Source organism: Schistocerca gregaria, chromosome 5, assembly GCF_023897955.1.
Source record: "Schistocerca gregaria isolate iqSchGreg1 chromosome 5, iqSchGreg1.2, whole genome shotgun sequence".
Classification (NCBI taxonomy): domain Eukaryota; kingdom Metazoa; phylum Arthropoda; class Insecta; order Orthoptera; family Acrididae; genus Schistocerca; species Schistocerca gregaria.
The window spans coordinates 199,527,139-199,550,727 of record NC_064924.1 but is presented as its reverse complement, the minus strand read 5'-3'; the positions used below and the strand labels follow the sequence as shown (position 1 = coordinate 199,550,727).

The following is a 23,589-nucleotide window of genomic DNA, read 5'->3' as shown; positions in this document are numbered from 1 at the left end:
CAGATATATCTATTTTCCTAATACAGTCCAGTTTCCTTCATCCACTGCATGTTGTGGCTACCCCAAGAGCACCAACAACATGTATGCACTGAGAGAGTGATTTGTATTAGAACGCTTCCCAACTTGATAAAGTTACAGTGTTCTCCAGCACAACGTTTGAATTATTCAGTAAATCTCTGGAGTACTTTTATTATAAAGTCTAGAAGTCTCTGTTTCTGTTTGGTTCACAAAGAGTCAGAATCTATTATTTGCTGTGATTTATTTGTACTTAATGGGTATTCAATAAAATTTGTGTTGTTGAAGAAGCAGGCATACAAAGCTGTCTTTCCTTATTTCTGTTTGTCATTTCCATCCTGGAAAATACATTATACAACAGGCAAGATTAACTTACATTCTAAATTTGTCTGGCAATAGGTAGCTTCTTGCATTTATCAATTTGTTGCTCTGTAGTGTGGTTGGGTATTAAAGCTTGTTTGAGTATGAGGAATCAAATTACTGAATTATCTAAATTAACTTTAAATTAATTCATTAATTATATCTTAACTATGACTAAAATGAAAGGTCAATAAGGGTGAGGATTATCCTCAAGGCTGAAATTATGACTGAAACTCTCTAACTTAGCTAAATAAGGTAAAATGATGCAGGTAATCTTTACAAAAAACTTTGTTCCCTAAAACACTGCCTCACTGTCAGTTGTTGACAACAACAGTAACACAAAATTACTTGTGGCTTTTTTTATCTATTGCAACAGCTCTCAGAGTTAGCAAATCAACAGCAACATGAAACTGTTATGAGCTTGATCTACTAGTTTCAGTACAAGTATGAGCAGGTCCAAATGTGCACTGGAGCAAGTTGTGACATGTTCACCATGGATCCTGCCTCACAAAATTTGAAAATGTCAGCTGTATCTATTAACATGACTTCATCAAAGATGTTAAGATATAAAACTACAGAGTGAGGCAAACAAAAGTGGCCCTGACAAGTAGATATGACTGGACATGAATGTATGTGTTAACTGAGGAGGAAAAGACCTTCAGTTACCTCCAACAGGATCGAGCACCTGCCCATACAGCCAGCCAAACCTTGGAGCACATTTACACAATCTTCATGCCTGACAGAGATGTTATCAGAGGTCAGTCTGGTAAAGGCCACAGCCAGCCACCCAGGTCATCTGATCTGTGAGTGCGCAATTACTTTGTGTGGGGAGCCCTCAAATCTAAGGTGTATCTTAACAACTCTCATAGTCTTCCAGAGCTGCAACAGAACATTTCAGGTGAGATTGCAGCAATTCCAGCAGTCCAGCTTCAACCAGCCTTCAGCAACTTGCTGACCAGGGGCCAAAAGTGCCAAGAGACAAATGGTGATCATTTTCAACATCTGTTATAGTAATTAGAACTGTATTTTCTTTCCTCTGCTGTGTTTCTTTGTACTCTGGAACTCTGTTCTCTGGGGCACTTTTATTTGCCCCACCTTGTACATCTTTTTAAATTTAATTATGCAAGATCGTTGCTCATGATCTGTCACTTATAACAGAACATATCATTTCACTAATTTCCATTCACCTCATAGAGTTCAAGAATATTCAAAAATGAACAGTTCCAAATATATTTCAAAAGACTGATACTACAGTATCATTTTGTCTTTATCACACAACATTATGTGACGCATTCTAACATCAAGAACTACTTTGATATAAATAACAACAAATAGTACCACATGGAACTCATGCTAATTCAACAAAACAAAAAATAAATTACTGAATGTAACTTATAAATTTTGTATTTTAAGCAAGCACTTACGATGGATTGTCTTGTGTACTATCTGTGCCTGCTACTGCAGTCTCTGGTGATATTAGGAACATTACTGGTTTAGGTGCAATTGGTCGAGGTCGGAGACTGATTTTCTCAGCCTGTAAAACACAAAAACTTTTAAACTTTATCAAATCATGACAACACAGATATTATATAAAAATCATTTATTGACAGTACACATAGTCTATGGGCCACAGTGTATGGACGTCAAAAACAAGCAGAAGTGGGTCAGAGAGTTCAAGAATAGACATAAAGACATCCTTGATGAACAACATCCTAGTTCACCTTCACCAGTTTTGGCCAAAATAGTTGCAAATGTAGAGGAAGAAATGCTTGAAGATCAGTGAGAGACAGTTTGTGAGCTGTGCAAATGGATCCCTGAAGTCAGTAAGAGTACGACTGACAAGATTTTGACCAAACATTTGCACTATCGCAAGGTGTGCACGTGCATCCACAAAACGCTCATCGAAGATTATAAATGGCAACATGTTGGAGCGGTCCACGGATTCCTGGAGCACAATGAAGAATAGGACAAGGAATTTTTGGATTCAATTATCAGTTATAACAAAATCTAGGTACACTACACAACACCTGAAAGTAAGGAAAAGTCTCGTCAGTGGCGGCATTTGAGTTTGTCAAAGCCATGAAAGTTCAAACAAACACGGTCTGCTGGCAAAGTTATGGCCAGTGTGTTCTGGGATAGAAAAGGTGTATTGCTGTGTGAGTTTATGCCTACAAGCACAACCATTAATGCTGATCACTACTGTGAGAGTTTTAAAAAAACTGTATCAAGCCATTTGGAATTGAAGGATGGAAATACTGATGAAAGGAGTGTGTTTTCATCATGACAGTGTATGACCCCAGACCCCATACTGCTCATGCAACAGCTAATCTCCTGGCTCCGTCTGGATGAGGTATCCTCTACAATCCTCCTCCCACCCCCCCCCCACCCCCACCCCCTCCCTACAGCCCGCACACATCAACTACTGACTTTCATCTGTTTCCTGAGTCGAAGTCACATCTGGTTGTAATGCATTTCCAAACCAACAAGGTTAAGCACTAACTGCGCAATGTGGCAGGCGAGTTCTATGACAAGGGTAGACAAAAAATGCCACACCACATTTAAATATGCACCAATCACAATGGTAACTACAACAAAAAAATAGCTGAAAGTGCAACCTTTCCATTAATGTAACATTCATTGCCAATAAATGTGTTTCATATGTGGAAAAAATGGAGACCTTATTTTACAGACAAGCTTCATCTACATAGAGACATGTATGCACACATATAAAGATGTCTGGCTAAGAACAAACAATCTTTGTTCTCTTGGTATATCAGTCTCATAATTTCTCAATTAGTCTGTGATTTCTATGGTTAGAGTTTCTGTAATATTATGCTGTTTTGCACAGTAGGAAATGGGTACGGACTGTGCTTGTTGTGTGTCAACACAAGGGGAAATAGCTGCCATCCATAAACAGCTAGAAGCTGTGTTGGCCACAATTAGTTGTATGCAATCTGCTGCCTTTCCATTCCACTGCGACAAGCAGGATAGAGTTTAACTAGATTCCTATGCAGGCTGTTTAGGGTTAGCCTAGCAGTAGGAATCATTACTAATGCTTGGAATACAGTGAAGATTGTTTTCATTCCGAAACCTGAGAGAACTGATCATACCAAAGCGATCGATATGAGATCGATCAGTCTGTCATTCCTTTTAAAGACATTAGAAAAACTGCTTTATGTGCACATTAAGGAAAGGAGGCTAATAGAGGTTCCTTTACATATAAACCAAAATGCATACCAACCAGGCACAGCATCTAAAACAGCAACTAACGAACTTGTTGGGAAGGTGGAAAAATCTCTAGATTTTCAAGAACTTCCTCTCTGCATCTGCCTGGGTATCAAGGGGGCTTTTAGCTATACAACCTTTTAACCCATGGTTATAACTACAGAAGAGCATGGCACTGAGATTACCATATGTAGGTGGATTAGGACCATGTTAAACAGAAGAAAGGGTGAAGCCATCACAAAGAATGAACAAATGGTGATCAATATCACCAGAGTGTGTCTGCAAGGAGAGATTCTGTACCCACTACTATGCAACCTAGAGATGAATGAACTCATTGAAGAGTTAAACACTAGAGGCTACTTTTGCCAAGGATACCCAGGTGACTTAGTCACAGTAATACTTGGCAAATTTGCTTGCACTGTTAGAACAATGCCATTATGTCACTGAACATTGTGCAGAACTGGTGCAGAAAACAGTATCTAAGGTCCACTCTTGGTTGTAGCACCATTTATGAGAAAGGACGTCTATCCCATACACAGGAATTTTAAGCTTTTCCATGAAATACTAACTTTAGAGGGGGTTGTGAAATATTTAGGGGTAACCCTGTATGTAAAACTGTCACAGATCCTTTACAAAAGGAGTATACATTCCAAGGTAAAAGGTACTCTGATGAACACCAGAAGAGCCTGTGGAAAAACGGAGGTCTAAACTGCAGGAGTACATATTGGATATACATCACTGTAATAAGACCTACGATAATTTATAGGGCTGCAATATGGTGGAACAAAGTAGAACAGAAGGTGGCTTTTAAGTAGCTTAGCAAAGGTACAAAGACTGGCCTGCTTAGCCATAACAGGAAGTATTGGCAGCACATCCAGTGCTGGGACGGAGACCATTCTGGACATGTCCTCCTTACACTTTTGGGCTAAAGTGAATGCAGCATCAAAGGCATCATCGGGCCAAAACCTGGAAATAACTGGATACCTTTAGGATATCCAGAATTACAAACCAATAGAGGGAATCTTGCAAATATATGAACGGTCAATTATACAGTAACTTCCAGCTGCTTCAACAAACCTTTCAATGTAACAAGTGGAAGTAAGGAACAGTGGAACAATGAACCATGACACTGTGCAAGAGAATAGTCTGCTTTACTAATGGATAAAAAAAAACATACAGAGGCACTGGATCCATGGAGCCAGGATATACAAAATACAGCCGAGACTAAGAGTGAAATATATCCATCGAAGCTGGCTATGGTATTTCAGGAAAAAATATTCACTATTAGTGTGTGCATGGAGGAGAATTTGCGTAGGTGCTACAAAGATCATGTTGTTGTTGTTGTCGTGGTCTTCAGTCCTGAGACTGGTTTGATGCAGCTCTCCATGCTACTTTATCCTGTGCAAGCTTCTTCATCTCCCAGTACCTATTGCAACCTACATCCTTCTGAATTTGCTTAGTGTATTCATCTCTTGGTCTCCCTCAATGATTTTTACCCTCCACACTGCCCTCCAATACTAAGATCATAACACTTGTACAGGGTGTCCCAAAAATGACCGGTATATTTGAAACGGCAATAAAAACTAAATGAGCAGCGATAGAAATACACCGTTTGTTGCAATATGCTTGGGACAACAGTACATTTTCAGGCGGACAAACTTTCAAAATTACAGTAGATACAATTTTCAACAACAGATGGCGCTGCAAGTGATGTGAAAGATATAGAAGACAAAGCAGTCTGTGGGTGCGCCATTCTGTACGTCGTCTTTCTGCTGTAAGCGTGTGCCGTTCACAACGTGCAAATGTGCTGTGGACAACATGGTTTATTCCTTAGAACAGAGGATTTTTCTGGTGTTGGAATTCCACCGCCTAGAACACAGTGTGGTTGCAACAAGACGAAGTTTTCAACGGAGGTTTAATGTAACCAAAGGACCGAAAAGCGATACCATAAAGGATCTGTTTGAAAAATTTCAACAGACTGGGAACGTGACGGATGAACGTGCTGGAAAGGTACGGCGACCGCGTACGGCAACCACAGAGGGCAACGCGCAGCTAGTGCAGAAGGTGATCCAACAGTGGCCTCGGGTTTCCGTTCACCGTGTTGCAGCTGCGGTCCAAATGACGCCAACGTCCACGTATTGTCTCATGCGCCAGAGTTTACACCTCTATCCATACAAAATTCAAACGCGGCAACCCCTCAGCACCGCTACCATTGCTGCAAGAGAGACATTCGCTAACGATATAGTGCACAGGATTGATGACGGCGGTATGCATGTGGGCAGCATTCGGTTTACTGACGAAGCTTATTTTTACCTGCACTGCTTCGTCAATAAACAGAACTGGCGCAAATGGGGAACCGAAAAGCCCCATGGTGCAGTCCCTTCGTCCCTGCATCCTCAAAAAGTACTGGTCTGGGCCGCCATTTCTTCCAAAGGAATCATTGGCCCATTTTTCAGATCCGAAACGATTACTGCATCATGCTATCTGGACATTCTTCGTGAATTTGTGGCGGTACAAACTGCCTTAGACGATACTGTGAACACCTCGTGGTTTATGTAAGATGGTGCCCGGCCACATCGCACGGCCGACGTCTTTAATTTCCTGAATGAATATTTCGATGATCGTGTGATTGCTTTGGGCTATCCGAAACATACAGGAGGCGGCGTGGATTGGCCTCCCTATTCGCCAGACATGAACCCCTGTGACTTCTTTCTGTGGGGACACTTGAAAGACCAGGTGTACTGTCAGAATCCAGAAACAATTGAACAGCTGAAGCAGTACATCTCATCTGCATGTGAAGCCATTCCGCCAGACACGTTGTCAAAGGTTTCGGGTAATTTCATTCAGAGACTACGCCATATTATTGCTACGCATGGTGGATATGTGGAAAATATCGTACTATAGAGTTTCCCAGACCGCAGCGCCATCTGTTGTTGACAATTGTAACTACTGTAATTTCGAAAGTTTGTCTGCCTGAAAATGTACTGTTGTCCCAAGGATATAGCAACAAACGGTGTATTTCTATCGCTGCTCGTTTAGTTTGTATTGCCGTTTCAAATATACCGGTCATTTTTGAAACACCCTGTATTTACTCATACAGCCAAGCAGCTCTGAAACTTTTATCAGCCCCTGCAATGAGCCCTTGTAAGACTAGGGGGAAAGCAACAGGGTAAACCTTCTGTTGATCTCTGGTCACTTAGGAATCTGTGGCAATGAACAAGCTGATAGATTGATCAGGAATGTGTGATGGCTCCATTTATTGGACCAGAGCTAAGGTGACAGCTAAAACAAAACTACGAAGATGGATGTGAAAGCAGGACTTAGAATATTGGACTATGATCCAAAAACGAAAATGTGGCACACTAATGGTACCAAAGCCATGTTTTAAGAAACAATCTGTAATCCTGGGTTTGAACAATAGACAGATAAACTCATGGCAGAACTAATGACAGGCCATGGGAATTTTAGGAAACATCTACGCACAAAGGGTACAAAAAAAAAAGCCCCTAAGTGTAGAATGTGTGGTGAGTGTGATGAAACTGCACCCAACCAAATCTTCAAATGTGAAGCATTGGAGATAAAAGGCACAGAATATCAGGTTATCAAGTCCTGAAGAAACTGTGTCTAACGAAGAATTAGTAAAGGGTCTCCTCCTGATCTTTCAGGGTACTGGTTGGCCTTGCTACAATGACAGGGAGTAAAGCCACACAATAAACCCCGTTTTGGTGTGGCGAATAGTGAGCTGTGTCCACTGTTGGTTTATAACTCCCTGTTCGAACCAAATTATGCTGCTGCCCTAAGCTGCAACAGCATTGGGTTGTATGCGATAAAAGCTGAAAACCCCAGTGCTACTGCACCTTCCAACGAATATGGCTGATTTGTCCTCATTCAAGGGTGAGCAGCAGACAGCACTGGTATCCTGTATCTCTGGGCAGAATGTGAATGTTTGTATTGGCTGTACAGCTGTCTCCTTACACAACAGAGATGAATGCTGCCCAGTGCTGATAACACATCTGAGTCAGCATAGGATGTGTTGTCTACTGGCCAGTGATTGATATCTTACAGAGTGTAGATAAAAATCAAAGAATGAATATATTAGTCATTGCATGCTCAACAGTCAGTGTGCACTAGTATGTTCTCTGAGAAGTCTTGTTCAAGATGTGGAAGAGGTTCAGTTGACTGCTATTTAACACATTTGGTGTAATTACTTTCACATCTTATCTCATGTCAGCATGAATGACACTTGCTGCCTTGGTTCTTTGGTTGTCCTTGTTTCCTTCTGATGGTCAGCGGAATTGGGTAAGGCAGCTAATCTCACAAAAGGGAGGAAGCAAAGATCACTATCTGCAGCATAACATTCAGAAATGTTTGCATTCGTTTGGCTGCAATTTGAATGGACCATCTGAACAAGAGGCTCAGATGATATTACAATGATCTCAGAGATATATTTCTCAATCTAGCAGCTCTCTAAATAGGTGAAGCATCCACTACACAAAGGAAATGGTTTTATTTATTTATTCCATGTGATATAATGGTGCACAATGTGTTGCAGATGTCAGAATATATCGGTTAACATTATCAACACATATTAACATAGGCCTATTGTATCTTAATGTATTATATTGGTTAATGTTTTCAATTTAACACAAATAGCAAGATTACTGTTCTAAGTATTCATTTACAGAGTAAAAACAGTGACACAACAAATATGACTTCATGGCTCTGCTAAATTTTATGTTGTCTTTGATGGACTTAATACTAGTGGAAAGATTGTTGAACATTTGGAAGCCCATGTGGAAAGCTCCCTTTTTACACAGTTGAGTGTTTGTATGTAAAACATGCAGATTTGCATTTTTCCTGGTGTTGTGTTCACGTATTTCATTATTTTTTAAGACTCTGGTGTCAGTTGGCACTATGTAGTTTCTGAAAAATTTTAGAGTCTCAAGAATGTATAGGCAAGGCAGTGTAAGGATTTCCAACTTTCTGAAGATGGGTTTGCAAGAGTCTCTGGGTTTGCTCCCAGTAATAATCCTCATTGCTCTCTTCTGGATTCTGAATGTGCTCAGAGCAGTTGGAGAATTTCCTCAGAATATCACACCATATTTTAGGTGGGCTTGTATGTAAGCGTAGTACGCGCTGGTTAATGTTTTCAGGCTAGCACATGATTTCAGTATACTCAATGCATAACAGCCACTACTAATTCTCGCATTTACCTTTCCTGTATGTGAATTCCATTTCAGGTCATCTTGAACCCACAGACCCAGTAACTTGAAAACAGTGTCGGTATCTATTGGCTGGTTATTTACAGTGACAAATGGCTGAGAGGAATTTGCATTTTGTGTTGTGTGAAAGTTCATGGAAGCTGTCTTTTTGGTGTTAATAGTTAATCTGTTGATTTTAGCCCACTTGTTGAGTTGTTCAGTGGCCAAGTTCACAGCTTGATAGCACAGCATGTGTATCATCCAATGGAATTTTTTTAGGTTAGAGACACCCCTAAATAGTGTCAGTGATGAATTACAGCAATAGCTCAGCCACATTACTCTCAGAGAAGAATTTTAATCTTTACTGATTAGAAAAAAATATCAGTGTACTATTACTAAACTGCAAGAGTAAACATGGCAAGGGCCCAGAATTGATCTTGCTTATTAAAGGGAACAATGTCCATATGGTATTAGGGAGAGAAACCTAGCTGAAACCAAAAGTGAATGCCAGTAAAATACCAAACTCACATACACTCCTGGAAATTGAAATAAGAACACCGTGAATTCATTGTCCTAGGAAGGGGAAACTTTATTGACACATTCCTGGGGTCAGATACATCACATGATCACACTGACAGAACCACAGGCACATAGACACAGGCAACAGAGCATGCACAATGTCGGCACTAGTACAGTGTATATCCACCTTTCGCAGCAATGCAGGCTGCTATTCTCCCATGGAGACAATCGTAGAGATGCTGGATGTAGTCCTGTGGAACGGCTTGCCATGCCATTTCCACCTGGCGCCTCAGTTGGACCAGCGTTCATGCTGGACGTGCAGACCGCGTGAGACGACGCTTCATCCAGTCCCAAACATGCTCAATGGGGGACAGATCCGGAGATCTTGCTGGCCAGGGTAGTTGACTTACACCTTCTAGAGCACGTTGGGTGGCACGGGATACATGCGGACGAACAGCAAGTTCCCTTGCCGGTCTAGGAATGGTAGAACGATGGGTTCGATGACGGTTTGGATGTACCGTGCACTATTCAGTGTCCCCTCGACGATCACCAGAGGTGTACGGCCAGTGTAGGAGATTGCTCCCCACACCATGATGCCGGGTGTTGGCCCTGTGTGCCTCGGTCGTATGCAGTCCTGATTGTGGCGCTCACCTGCATGGCGCCAAACACGCATACGACCATCATTGGCACCAAGGCAGAAGCGACTCTCATCGCTGAAGACGACACGTCTCCATTCGTCCCTCCATTCACGCCTGTTGCAACACCACTGGAGGTGGGCTGCACGATGTTGGGGCGTGAGCGGAAGACGGCCTAACGGTGTGCGGGACCGTAGCCCAGCTTCATGGAGACGGTTGCGAATGGTCCTCGCCGATACCCCAGGAGCAACAGTGTCCCTAATTTGCTGGGAAGTGGCGGTGCGGTCCCCTACGGCACTGCGTAGGATCCTATGGTCTTGACGTGCATCCGTGCGTCGCTGCGGTCTGGTCCCAGGTTGACGGGCACGTGCACCTTCCGCCGACCACTGGCGACAACATCGATGTACTGTGGAGACCTCACGCCCCATGTGTTGAGCAATTCGGCGGTACGTCCACCTGGCCTCCCACATGCCCACTATACGCCCTCACTCAAAGTCCGTCAACTGCACATACGGTTCACGTCCACGCTGTCGCGACATGCTACCAGTGTTAAAGACTGCGATGGACCTCCGTATGCCACGGCAAACTGGCTGACACTGACAGCGGCGGTGCACAAATGCTGCGCAGCTAGCGCCATTCGACGGCCAACACCGCGGTTCCTGGTGTGTCCGCTGTGCCGTGCGTGTGATCATTGCTTGTACAGCCCTCTCGCAGTGTCCGGAGCAAGTATGGTGGGTCTGACACACCAGTGTCAATGTGTTCTTTTTTCCATTTCCAGGAGTGTATAAACACTGACACACCTCACAAGGCTAGGCAGAATGGTGGTGGCATATTTATTGTCATGAGGATCTTGTAAACATGGTAATTGGATGCTTTTGTAGGTCATTTCCTCAGAATGTGAAGTGCCAAAGAATATAGTAGAGAAAGACTTCAATTTGCTATGCCGTGAATAAGTACACACATATATTTGGGGAATTCTTGAAAATTTTGCGCAGCTATGGCCAGAAAGTAGGAGTTAAGGGACCAAGGGACACACTGGGTAGTGGGCACTGGCAATGTTGTTATTACACAAATGGTTCTGTGAGGCTGGTTTATGACAATGTTTGCAAGTGAGGAACCATGGCCTGGCAGGCACTATAATTGTGTATGGAGATGGGTGTGGAGTAATCAGGTGTGATACAGGACACCAACATGCTATAAAAACAGCTCCTAGCAACCTGTATGTGGGGGCCACAACAAACTAGAATAAGCTCCAGAGGGACCACGTCAGAGGCGTAGGAAAAGGAGTATAGATAAGGGAGCCCAGAGGGTCAAGGTAAGCAGTCACTTCACCATTCTGCCTGCGGCTGGAACCAGAAAGAATGACAATTCTTTAAGCTACAGGTCAACCATGACGACGACCTGGTGATGGATTTTGACAGCCAACCAGCCCACTGAATCAACTGCCAAAATCCACAGTACGAACAAGCCACAGTCATTGCGAGGCTGGTTTGAAATGTGGCCCTGCATGGTGCAAGGAGCACGGGAGCGGCGAGCCTCCGCACTTTGGGTGATGTCATCAGACAGACTGCAAGGTACTGTCTGCAAGGGCAGAGATGGAGTGCAATCTCACGGCCTTCCGGGTTCAAGGTTTCCTCAATCCCTGACCAAGCCACCTGGAGGGGGGTTGGGGGGTGGGGTTGGGGAGGGAGCTGTTAAGGCTCTACTACAACGACGGCTACTGGCTGTTACCCTTCCACGCTCTACGTGGTGACCACAAGTAGTAATTGTGAGAATAGTCAGCCAGCCACACTCTGGAGGGTGGGCACAGCGTTTCCAGTTTGGATGACAGACGCTGCTGGCCATGCCGCCTGGGCAAGGGCAGGAGCCGTTACGTCGCACAGACATAGTGCCACGGTGCCATGGCAGCAAATTCCAGTGCTGGCATTTGTGCTGGCACATGTACACATGCCATGCTGCCAGCATCTGGATCAGCAGGGGCATTGTGTATTCTTCGGAGTAATAAAAGCCAATGCCAAACTTGTCTGTGTATCTCTACATGCCCTCGCATGATTCACCCTCTCTCCTGAGCCATCTCTCTCAGTCAGCCTGGCACATTACACTTACTGAGGCTGGGGGATTGTAACAACTTTACCCACTAAGGGAGAGACAGAGTATGCAGACAACATTCTGAATGTTGTCTTACCAAAAAAAAGTAGTACTTTGCACTGTAAATTACAGGGCTATCTGAGGAAATTCTTTGAGTTCCTAGTAATGAAGAGACCTAAATTTTTAAGCTAGTTAACGTATTAGTGAGAGTCACTGATCATACAGCTGTTACAGCATCAGATACTAAAGATGTTAAAAGGAATGTTCAGAAAGGTAAGAAAGTATTTGTGCATAGCAAGAGTGTCTGGAAGCAAACTGTAGAGTAACTGAGCGTCAACATCAAATATTCAGCACTGAGGATAAAGATGTGAGGCACAAATAAATGTGAATGAAACCACTGTACAACACACCTTAAAATAGTACATGCCAAAAAAGGTTGTGAAGGATGGGAATGATCATTCAGCAGTCATATTACAATATTGCTATGGAAGCAGCACAGACTTAAGTGAAGCTCAAGCCTGGCTGACAAACTAAAAAGTTGGAAAAGATCAAAATAAATGCAAGAAGAACAATATAACATGAATTTAATGCTTTTGAAAGCAAAATTTTGACAATAAATCTGAATAAAAATATTAAGGTGGTTTGGTATTACGTGACTTCTATAAGTGGTTCGAAATCATCTGTTTGGTCACTGGGTGACCAAAATGGCACCAAGACAGAAGATAATAGGGACAAGTCCAAAATACTGATCCCTTCTTCCAAAATTGTTTCACTACTGCAGATTGTAGTAAAGTTCCTTATTTCACTCATCACACACATGCCAAAATGGTAGATATTGATATAAGTGATTGCGCAACAAAAGATCAACTAAAATCACTCATTAGTGGAAAGGCTTCTAGACCTGTACTTGTAAGATTCTCCATAGATTATGCAAAAGAATTTACTCCCCTTCTAGTAGCAATTTATCACAGGTTGCTGCCCCAACAAAGCAATTGGAAAAAATCCCACATCACTCCTGTTTTCTGGAAGGGCTGTCAGACATATGTACTAAGGTCAATGGCCAAAAGCTTTAATTGTGGAAGTCTTTTTGTTGTGCCTATCAACAACTCAGTATATCCAATATATGGTGAGTAGCAACTTTCTTTCTCATAATATTGTTACAGTCCATCCTGGATTTTCCATTGTTTGATCTCAATCACCTGCAGAATTATGGGACGTGTTTTATGTCCATTTTGATTACTTGGAGGATGAAAATCTCCTCTAAGAAAATAAATATAGATTCTGCAAACATATAGCCTTTAAAACACAGCTCATTCTGTTTGTCTAGTAGGTCCAGAGCACTTTAGACATGGATGTTTAGTCCGTGACTTCAGGCTATGCCCATTTTCAAATCAACCAATGTTTACCAAGTAAAATGTCTGTCCAAATCAGCAGTTTTAAGCAGGTACATATGTGTATGGCGCCAACTAATATTCGTTAATGAATCACTCTGGAGTTATACAATCATATCTATTTTTAATTAATTTTGCAGAATTAAACACGATTTCTATAAGTTTATTTTGCAAAAATTTTATTTAGGCCTATACTATTTTATAGCCTCGGACAGAGAGTCCTGTTTCAATCTCAAAAAAATTGTGGAATGTGAAACATGTTACAGTACATACTATATAAATGTCCCATTTCATCACACAAAATGGCACTCTTTCACGGTTAGAGATAATTATACATGCTGCTCCATGCTTCAAAATTATGTCTCCCATAACAAACCAGGTGGTTCCCAGAGCTTCAACAATTGGAAGAGCCTTGATCTGAAAGATCACTACAGATTCACTACCAATGATGCCTGCTCCTGATCCTGTCCAAGATCTTTGCCAATCCCACATGGGCTGATGTTCAATAGTCATTCAAATACTTTAGTAAGCCTGTTTGTAAATAAACTGGGAGGACAAGCAACCATTTCTGTAGCATTAGGTCATAATTCCTGTGATACAATTATTCATCTGTTATTCTGAATATTCTTTCGACAGTTTCTTCCATATCTAAGATGGTCTTCATTAACAAAACATCTTTGTTTCACTCGGCTACAATGTTTGTTAGTGCAGCAATGAGTAGGATATCACCAGCAATGTAATGTTCTTCCAATGGATTCCACAAAAGGCCCACACCATTTTTTGTGTTTCATTCATTTTTGTATACTTCTGTAAAAATATCATCTTGAAGCTTTAGAGCCCAAGTTGCCAACTGTCTGACACATCCTTCAGGTTTGTAAGCAAACATAAATGGTGGTAGTCAGTCAGTGAGCGGTCTATTGTACAAACAGGGTTGGAAATAGTTAATGCTCTTACAAGGGTATGCAGCCGGATAGCATCGTTCTGACAACATGATATCTGCAGGTGAGATTGCAGGTGCACAGTCACATCGGAACTGAGGTAACATCAGATACAGCGGCTCCTTTACACCACAGAAACAGGCTGCTACGCATGCGCAAGAAGCAAGGAATTGCAGCGCCACCAGCGGTAGAAACTAACAAAAGTGATAAATCGCTAACTAAGACACAGCGGGTTGAAAACCAGATCATTGTTATTTTATATCTGGTAAAACAGGGTGCCATATCTTGCTTAAAGGAAAACCTTTATCTCTCTTAAGAATGTTACTGGATAATCTTATTTCGATGTACACAATCCTAGTATCGGGAAGACAGAGCAATAATTTGCATCTCTTTAAATGAGATATTACGCCCTTCATTGAGACATTGTTCACTGACATTAAATTTTTCAGGCTGGAGCGAATGAGTGTGGCGTTGATGTTCCTACAACATTCATGAACCATACAAATAGTTTGTCCAATATAAGCCTTTCCGGACTGACAAGGAATTTTATATACCCCAGGCTTCCTCAATCCCAAATCACCCTTAACAGATCCAACAAGGGCTCTAGTTTTAGTCAAAAGCAAAAGGAAAATTTTAATATCATATTTTCTGAGGATTCTTCAACTTTTCAAAGAAATACTCCACCAAAGTGGGTAAAAAAGCAACAGTTTTAAAAATGTCCGTTGTTGGTTCACATGGTGGTCCAAATTGAAAAGCACAAACAACCTGATGACCAGAACATCTATTTTGTATGAAAACATCCTTAAGATAATGCAGTTCTGCATCAAATTATCATAATCTGAAATAGCAAAGGATCTCTAGGCCAGTGTATGTAAAACTCCCATGTGTTGACATGGTGGATGATAACTAGTAGTATGGAGGCACCGGTCCGTAAACATAGGGTGCAGGTTTATAGTATACGCTCCGTCCCAAAGTTCCGTTTTCTTTCTTACATACTAAAACATCCAAAAAATGTCATTTGCCATCTTTTTTAATTTCCACCAAAAATTTGATGCATGGATGAAGGGAGTTAAAATGATACAAAAGCAATGAGGAGCTTCCATTCCATGAGGCCAAATGATAAAAATATCATCCACAAATCCAAAAAACATGTGGGTTTCAGAGAAGTAGCCCTGAGTGCAGTATCTTCAAAATCTTCCCTGAAATGACTGGCAACAATAGGGGAAAGAGGACTCCCCATAGCCAAACCATCAGTTTGTTCAAAAAAATGTATCATTACATAAAAAATAAGTTTTCTTCAATACAAGGCAGCCCAGCCCAGTAGTTTTATCATCCAAGGCTGACCAATTAGCAACAAAGACTCTCTAAAGTTAACTGAGGAAAAAGTGAAACAACATCAAAATTAACTAGAAGATCAATGTTACAAAACATAGAGAATTCAAGCATTGAATAGAAGCACCTATAGAGGGGACACATTCCAAGTGAGCCACTCACAACACAAATGAGGCGAGGAGTAGGTAAAATTACATTTTCTGAATCAGGATAGCCCCAATTTCCATTAAGTAGATGCCTCAAGATTTTTATTCCCTGCAGTCTTTATCTAGCCAGCCACATCAACCTCTATCTGTGACTAGCAATTTTGAATGTTCATACTGAAGAAATATTTCACTCTCATCAGACAGTCCAAGGTATCATCAACTCATGGCAAAGGTGTACATCCTTTTGGTTATCCTGGTCAAAGAACTCCATCAGTCATTGTGTTGTTAATTGAAAACAGACTCTCATTCAAACACTTAAACAAACATTCCACCACCAGCACACACATCTCAACACAACCAATTACGTACAATATGTTGCATCCATCAACAAAAATATGGAACATTTCTAGTTTTCTCAGTAAAATTGATAGGACTTTGATTTAAACTGATCTGCACCCTAGTGGTTTAAATACCTTGGCTACATGACAGAAAAAATAATGTTCTATTTAAAAAACTATAATTTGTAACTTTAATTCTCTGGGAAAAAACTGAATAAACTATGTTTATAACTACACAGAAAGAGTAACTTTTCTTGTGATTATCTGTATCAATAACTACTCCTTGTGTTTATCTTTTTGTAAGTTACACAAAACATCATGTGTGCATCCTGTATATGTTGGTTGCTGTTGAACAATAACTTAAACGCTGTGCTCGCATACTGTGATAGAGTTTCCAGAATGAAATTTTCACACAGGGGAGTGTGCGCTGATTTGAAACTTCCTGGTAGATTAAAATTGTGTGCCGGACCGAGACTCGAACTTGGAACCTTTTGCAGGCAAGTGCTCTATCGACTGAGCTACCCAAGCAAGACTCACGACTCATCCTCATAACTTTAATTCCGGTGGTGTCATGTCTCCTACCTTCCAAACTTCACAGAAGCTCTCCTGTGAAACTTGCAGCGCTAGTGACCCTGGAAGAAAGGCCACTGCGAAGACATGGCTTAGCCAAAGCCTGAGGGATATTTCCAGAATGACATTTTCAGTCTGCAGCAGAGTGCGTGCTGGTATGAAAATCCCCACCGTGTGACCAAGACTCAAACTCAGGACCTTTGCCTCTCGCAGGTGAGGGCTCTAACAACTGAGCTACCCAAGCACGACTCACGACCTGTCCTCACAGCTTTAATTCCACCAGTTCCTTCTCTCCTGTTTTCCAAACTTCACAGAAGCACTCCTGCAAAAACATGCAGCACTAGCACTCCTGAAGAAAGGATATTGCAGAGACTTGGCTTAGTTAAAACCTGGGTGTTGTTTCCAGAATGAAATTTTCACTCTGCAGCAGAATGTGCACTGATATGACAATTGCTGGCAGATTAAAAATGTGTGCCAAACTGAGACTTGAATCAGAACCTTTGCCTTTTGCAAGCAAGTGCTCTTCTGTGTTCGAGTCTCGGTCCGGAACACAGTATTAATCTACCTGGAAGTTTCATATCAGCACACACTCCAGCGCAAAGTGAAAATTTCTTTCTGGAAACATCCCAGAATGTGGCTAAGCCTTGTCTCCACAATACCCTTTCTTCCAGGAGCACTAGTCCTGAAAGGTTTGTGGGAGAGCTTCTGTGATGTCTGGAAATTAGGACACGCGGGTACTGTCAAAATTAAAGCAGTGAGAACAGGTTGTGGGTCATGTTTGGATAGCTCAGATGGTAGAGCACTTGCCCATGAAAGACAAAGGTCCTGAGTTCAAATCTTGGTCTGCATTCAGTTTTAATCTGCCAGGAAGTGTGATACAGTTGTTGACAAACTATAAATAGAGAGAGAAATGTATAGCAATTGATACAAGAACTCTTTCAGAATACTTGTAAATAGCACATACATATTTCTGTATATAATAGGTTCATGTTTTATATGCTTCTTGTAGATCTAATGATGGCTGTAGAGACGAAACTGTTTATCTGGGCAAATAAAACAAAATGTGATACAGTGAATTCTATAATTTATTTAAATATCCAGACCACTAGTCTCCCCCAAAGGCAAAAGCAACCTTATTTCATGCATTATCTTTTGTTCTGAGTGCTGAGCTTCACCTGAAGCTGCTGCATTCTAGTTCTGTATTCATGTTCATAGTATCATTTTATTCACTGTTCAGTTGAAAACTAGAATTAGTTCTGTTTTGGCCCAAATTCTAGGTTGAAATTTATGTTTCTTTTTACACCACGGCTGAAGCATCTATTCCAACTCATTACTCACTCTCACCTTGTTTCTGGTCTCATTCATTCCAGTTTCTGAGAGTCTTAAGTTTACAGCTGTGATCCTACAATAGGCAAACTATGGAAGATGCATGTGCTCATGTGTTGCATGAGTTGTGCTTATGTGAATACGTGTGTGTGTGTGTGTGTGTGTGTGTGTTGGCCGGAAGCTCACACATTTAGTAGTCTTTTTGTTGTGCCTGTCTGTTATGAAAATTTTCATTCACTCCAAATCTTAAATCTCCAAAAACTCTTCACCTTTGAATTACACATGTATTTTACATACCTTCTGGTATGCCATATAGTGTGTGTGTGTGTGTGTGTGTGTGTGTGTGTGTGTGTGTGTGTGCGTGTGTGTACACGTCACTCCAGAAGGTACATAAAAACATATGCATATTTGAATGCAATGCTGGGTCAAAATTTCAAAGCAATTGCTGAAGAACTTTCAAAGATTTATGATTTTACACTTTCATTTGTACAGATTTCATATCCTGCTTTTCAGCTGGTGATATTTGCTTGGACATAGTGTCAGTCAAAAAATACATTTCACAAACATTACTTCAAATATTATTACATAGTATTTGGAATATAAGAAATAAGAAAATAAGGAACTGTTTAATCAACAACAGTACAGTACAGAAGATAATTAACACAAAGCCATTGTATGCAACATAAACAACAAATGCAGGTTAACAGATAGTGGAAGGAAAACAGAGACTTTTTAAAAGTAAGGAACCATCAGTGAGCATCAATACTTCATCGATTATTAACATTAGACACTTTTTTGGAGCTATCAGTCTTCTGACTGAACTGGTGCGGCATGCAACAAATTCCTCTTCTGTGCCGACCTCGTAATCTCAGAGTAGCTCTTGCACTCAACATTCTCAACTACTTGTTGGCTTTTTTTCCAATCTCTGCCTTCCTCTACAGTTTTACCCTCTACAACTCCAAATAGCACCATGGAAGTTATTCCCTGATATCTTAGAATGTGTCTTATCATCCTCATCCTTCTTCTTGTCAATGTTTTCGATATGTCCTTCCTCCACCAATTCTGTGGAGAACCTTCTCATTCCTTGCCTTATCAGTTGACCTGGTTCCCAACATTCTTCTGTAGCATCACATCTCAAACTGTTCAGTTCTCTTCTGTTCCGGTTTTTTCCATAGTCCATGATTCACTATCATACAATCCTGTTCTCCTAATATACATTCTCAGAAATTTCTTCCTCAAATTAAGGCCTATGTTTGATACTAATACATTACTTCTGGCCAGGGGCACCCTCTTTGCCTGTACTACTCTGCTTTTTATGTTCTCCTTTCTTTGTCCATCATGGATTATTTTGCCTCCAAGGTAGCAGAATTTCTTAACTTTTTTTACTTTGTGATCACCAATTTTGATGTTAAATTTCCTGCTATTCTCATTTCACGTACTTCGTATTACTTTCATCTTTCTTCAGTTTACCCTCAATCCATATTCTGAACTCGTTAGACTGTTCATTCCATTCACTCAACAAATTCTGTAATTCTTTTTCATCTTGACTGAGGACAGCAATGCCATCAGTGCCCACTCTTGAATCTTTCTTTCATTTCCATCATTGGTTCTTCTAGAACACATTGAACAGTAGGGGCAAAAGACTGCATTCTTTTCTTACAACAGCCTTTTTAATTGTCTTACAACATCCTTTTTAATCTGAGCACTTCATTCTTCACCTTCCAATCTTATTGTCCTCTCTTGATACTTGTACATATTGCATACTACCCATTCTTTCCTATTGCCTATTCCTATTTTTCTCAGAATTTTGAACACCTTGCACAATTTTACATTGTCGAAAGGTTTTTTGAGGTTGACAAAACCTACAAACGAGTCTTGATTTTTCTTCACTCATACTTTCACACTATCAAGCAGAATGTCAGGACTGCCTATCTACTGCATTTACCTTTCCTAAAGCCAAACTGACTGTCTTTTAATAGATCCTCAATTTTCTTTTTCATTCTTTTTGGATGGGTGAGCTGTTAAGTTGATTGTGCAATAGTCCTCGCAAAATGCTAAGGTTCTTTAGTTCACACCATAGATCACTATTTCTCCTCATATTGTGACTATTTCATGAGATATTTGATTTGTTGAGGCTGATTTTTCCAAATACAACACAACACAACAGTTAGTATATATATTGTTGTTAGAATACCAAATGTTCTAAACAGGTCTCTACATGTAAGTCTAGGAACTTTGAACATGTAAAGTTGCTTAGCAACAACCAGTCCCCACAGGCTGCACTGGAAATTTGCTCTTCAGGTTCTTGTAACTGATTATGAGTTATTATTTCGGTTTCCTCATGACAACAGTGTGTCTCAGCTATTTTTCAAATGGGCATCCTGCCACAGATGTGTGATGGCAAATGGCAGGGAACTACTGAACACTTGGAATTGTTTTTTCAGTAGTCCCACACAGGGACTTCAAAGCCATTTATAGTGCTCTTCAGCTCCTGAACGCTTTTGAAAACCAAATGTATGAATCCATCAATGAAGTCAACTTATGTGACAACCAAGAGACGCTTGTCACCAATCACCTATGAAACAGCAAAGCTGCTCACAAGACCAATAAACTTCCCTATGTGACAGGTGGTCCTGAGCAGTCGTGGATACACATTTTTAACAGTTCAACAGGCTGAGAATGATAAGCAATGGCTCACCCCAGAGAATAATCCCCCCCCCCCCTGCTTTTCAACTCTTTTACACTGGACCTGCACACCTGTTTCCTACAAAATGTAACATTTTTACAGGGTGCTGATGGCTTGAATATACAGGATGAGCATTAATAAAACCAACAAACTGCAAGAACGAACTCCTGACTGGGACTGGAGGAAAAAAGGTCCTATGACCGGAAATGCATCACAGCCACAGTATATGGCACTGACGAATGAAAGTTCCTCTGGCCACATGTGTTGTCTGTCACCCACAGATGACAATTATGTAGACTGATGATGCTAGTTCTGGTAATGGTTGCTTCATCAGAAAAGAGGACTGATGACAGAAATCCCATAATTGTGATACTCTGGTGCAAAAACAGAATCTTTCCTGCAGAGAGATATCTGCTGCTGATAATCATTGCACTTTTTACAGGTGACATGGATAGTAGCAGTTGTCATGCAGAACGCACATAATCTTACTTTGGCTTGCAACCTGTTGGCAAGCCATTTGCCTGGAGCTTGTACTAGGATTCATCTCAATATCCTGTGGAACCCGATCTTCCAAATCTGATGTATCCACAATCCACCGCCTCCCTCCATGTTCATCTGTCTGAAAGGGATCTTGATCACACAAATGCAAAGAAAGGGCTTGAAATGTTATGTGATGTGGTTGGTGTCTGTGAGGGTACTTGTTTCCATATAGCTATGTGGACTCTCAACCATTTCCATCTGCTTGGCCTGTTCCTGAGATGAATACCGGGCCATTCTGCTGCTTACAGTACTCTGCGTAAATCACACAGCTTGCAGCACACAAGGAACACATGGCACGTGGTCAAAAGAAATGTCATTTGTCAGCACCTTCTACTGTGGCACAAATGCACTTCCAGACACATGTTCATAGGACCTTTTTTTCCTACACTTCCAGTCAGGAATCAGTTCCTGCAGTATGTTGGTTTTATTAATGTTCACGCTGTATATTCAGTGACACCCTTTCTAGTGGCCTGCTGAAGGTGGATCAAGTTATGTCTAGGCTACACGTGTATATGGTGAAGAATGGATTTGATTGCTCACCTAGTAAAGTCTTGGTTCTACTTTTCATCAGACACAGGATTCTTCCAATAGTGATGCTGAAGCCTGGGCCATACAAATTACTAGCCAAGGCAGTGGTCAAATACCTTGTACTCAATATAGAGCATAAATTTCAATGGAAGACACATATTACAGAAGCTGTTGTTGATAGCAGATGCAGACATTGGACTAAGACTGTATCATGCTTTGGCACACCCATACATGGATTGCACTTCTCTTTGTTTTGGGATCAGCTCCAAACACATGGCCAAGAAAGTTATACAAATGTCAGTATGCAATATGCAGTTTATGCCAACTAACATGGTTTTAGCTAAAGTAAATGGGTCTCCCCTACATCTATGTCATGAATACCAGAGTGGAAAATTGTTACTCAAACTATCGCAGTTCACGCCTGATCTGGAATTACAAGATGTCTATTCCTTAATGGGGTTATGCTATTTCTTTAGATACTGGCTCAAAAGTCTTCCCCCTCTTGCTGCCATATACACAGACACTAGTCAATTTCTCAAGCAAAGTGTGTCTGCATTATGAATTTTTGGCAGTCTTTTTCTGAGCGGTGAAAATTTTTGTTTTCTGTGGCTCATTCTCCCAAAATATAATGCCATAAGACAGTAGAGTATGGCAGTAGCCGCAGTATGCAGTAGTGACGGCATCAGTACCACAAAGAGAAATAATAGTATGGGAGCAAAAGAGGCTGAACTAATCTTGCATTGACGGTGAAGAATACAATCAGTTCCACTTAAGATTACTGTCAGTCTACAGACCCAAATACTTACAAGATCCAACACTCATAACACCATCAAATTTAATATTAACCTCTCTTTAAAACTTTTTGCTCACATATGAACAAATGCCACATGTTTTGTCTGCTTTTAGAGAGACTCCATTTGGAACAAATCACTTTAGAACTTCCATAAATACAGTATTTGCAGTTCCTTAAGGATTACTGTTGTCTACTTTGTTAACCAAAATGTTTGTGTCAGCAGAAAGGGTAAAATGTGACTCAAAGCTGATACACATTGGACTTTTGGGACTCCATAGTTCACAGTGCCCCACTTATATGCACAGATACTGGTTCTGTGATATTCAACAAAACGGTCTTCTGTTCTTCAGTTAGAATTAAGCCACATCCAAGGTGACCCACTTAAAACTTTTTCTTAAGAGGTCATCACGTTTGACTCGTCTGAAGGCTTTGGACAGATGACAAAAAATTTCAATGAGACGCATTCTTCTATTGATGGATTCTACGATTTGGTTGGTAACATCCTGTTCAAGTGATGTACCATGTTGGAAGCTAAAATGAGTTTTGTTCTGTAAGTTGTGGCTGTTGAGGTGATTAACTAGCCTTCTTTGAACAAGTCCCTATAATTTTTTGAGAAGCACATTAGACAGGAAATCGGCTAGTAATTAGTTACTTTTACTTCATCACCCTTTTTATACAAAGGATTAACAACCGTAGTTGTAAATCAGAGCTTGCTCCACCCGAGGTCAACTACCTTCGAAAGTCAACCATGGAAAGGTCTTCTAGGAAAAAATTTCCACTGTCCTGTCCAAGAATGTAGGAGACGGCTACATCAGATTCGGTGGGTAGCCACCTAGAAGGCGTTAATGAGTCGGAGCATTGGTGATCACCAATTCTTATTCCAGTTCATAAGAACAAGATCAAACAAGATAAGCTCAACTACACTGCAACTAATAATATTAATCCTCTACTTAATGCA

General features: G+C 41.0%; 1 protein-coding gene across 4 annotated transcripts in view; it reads right to left on the bottom strand.

Moving 5' to 3' along the window:
* The window catches only part of LOC126272502 (uncharacterized), a 139,118-nt gene that overhangs the window by 107,543 nt on the left and 7,986 nt on the right, over positions 1–23,589 (bottom strand). For all 4 annotated transcript variants that reach the window (XM_049975393.1, XM_049975395.1, XM_049975394.1 and 1 more), the window contains exon 2: positions 1,800–1,909. In XM_049975393.1, coding sequence (XP_049831350.1) covers positions 1,800–1,909 — 110 coding nt within the window. The remainder of the gene's footprint in view (positions 1–1,799; positions 1,910–23,589) is intronic.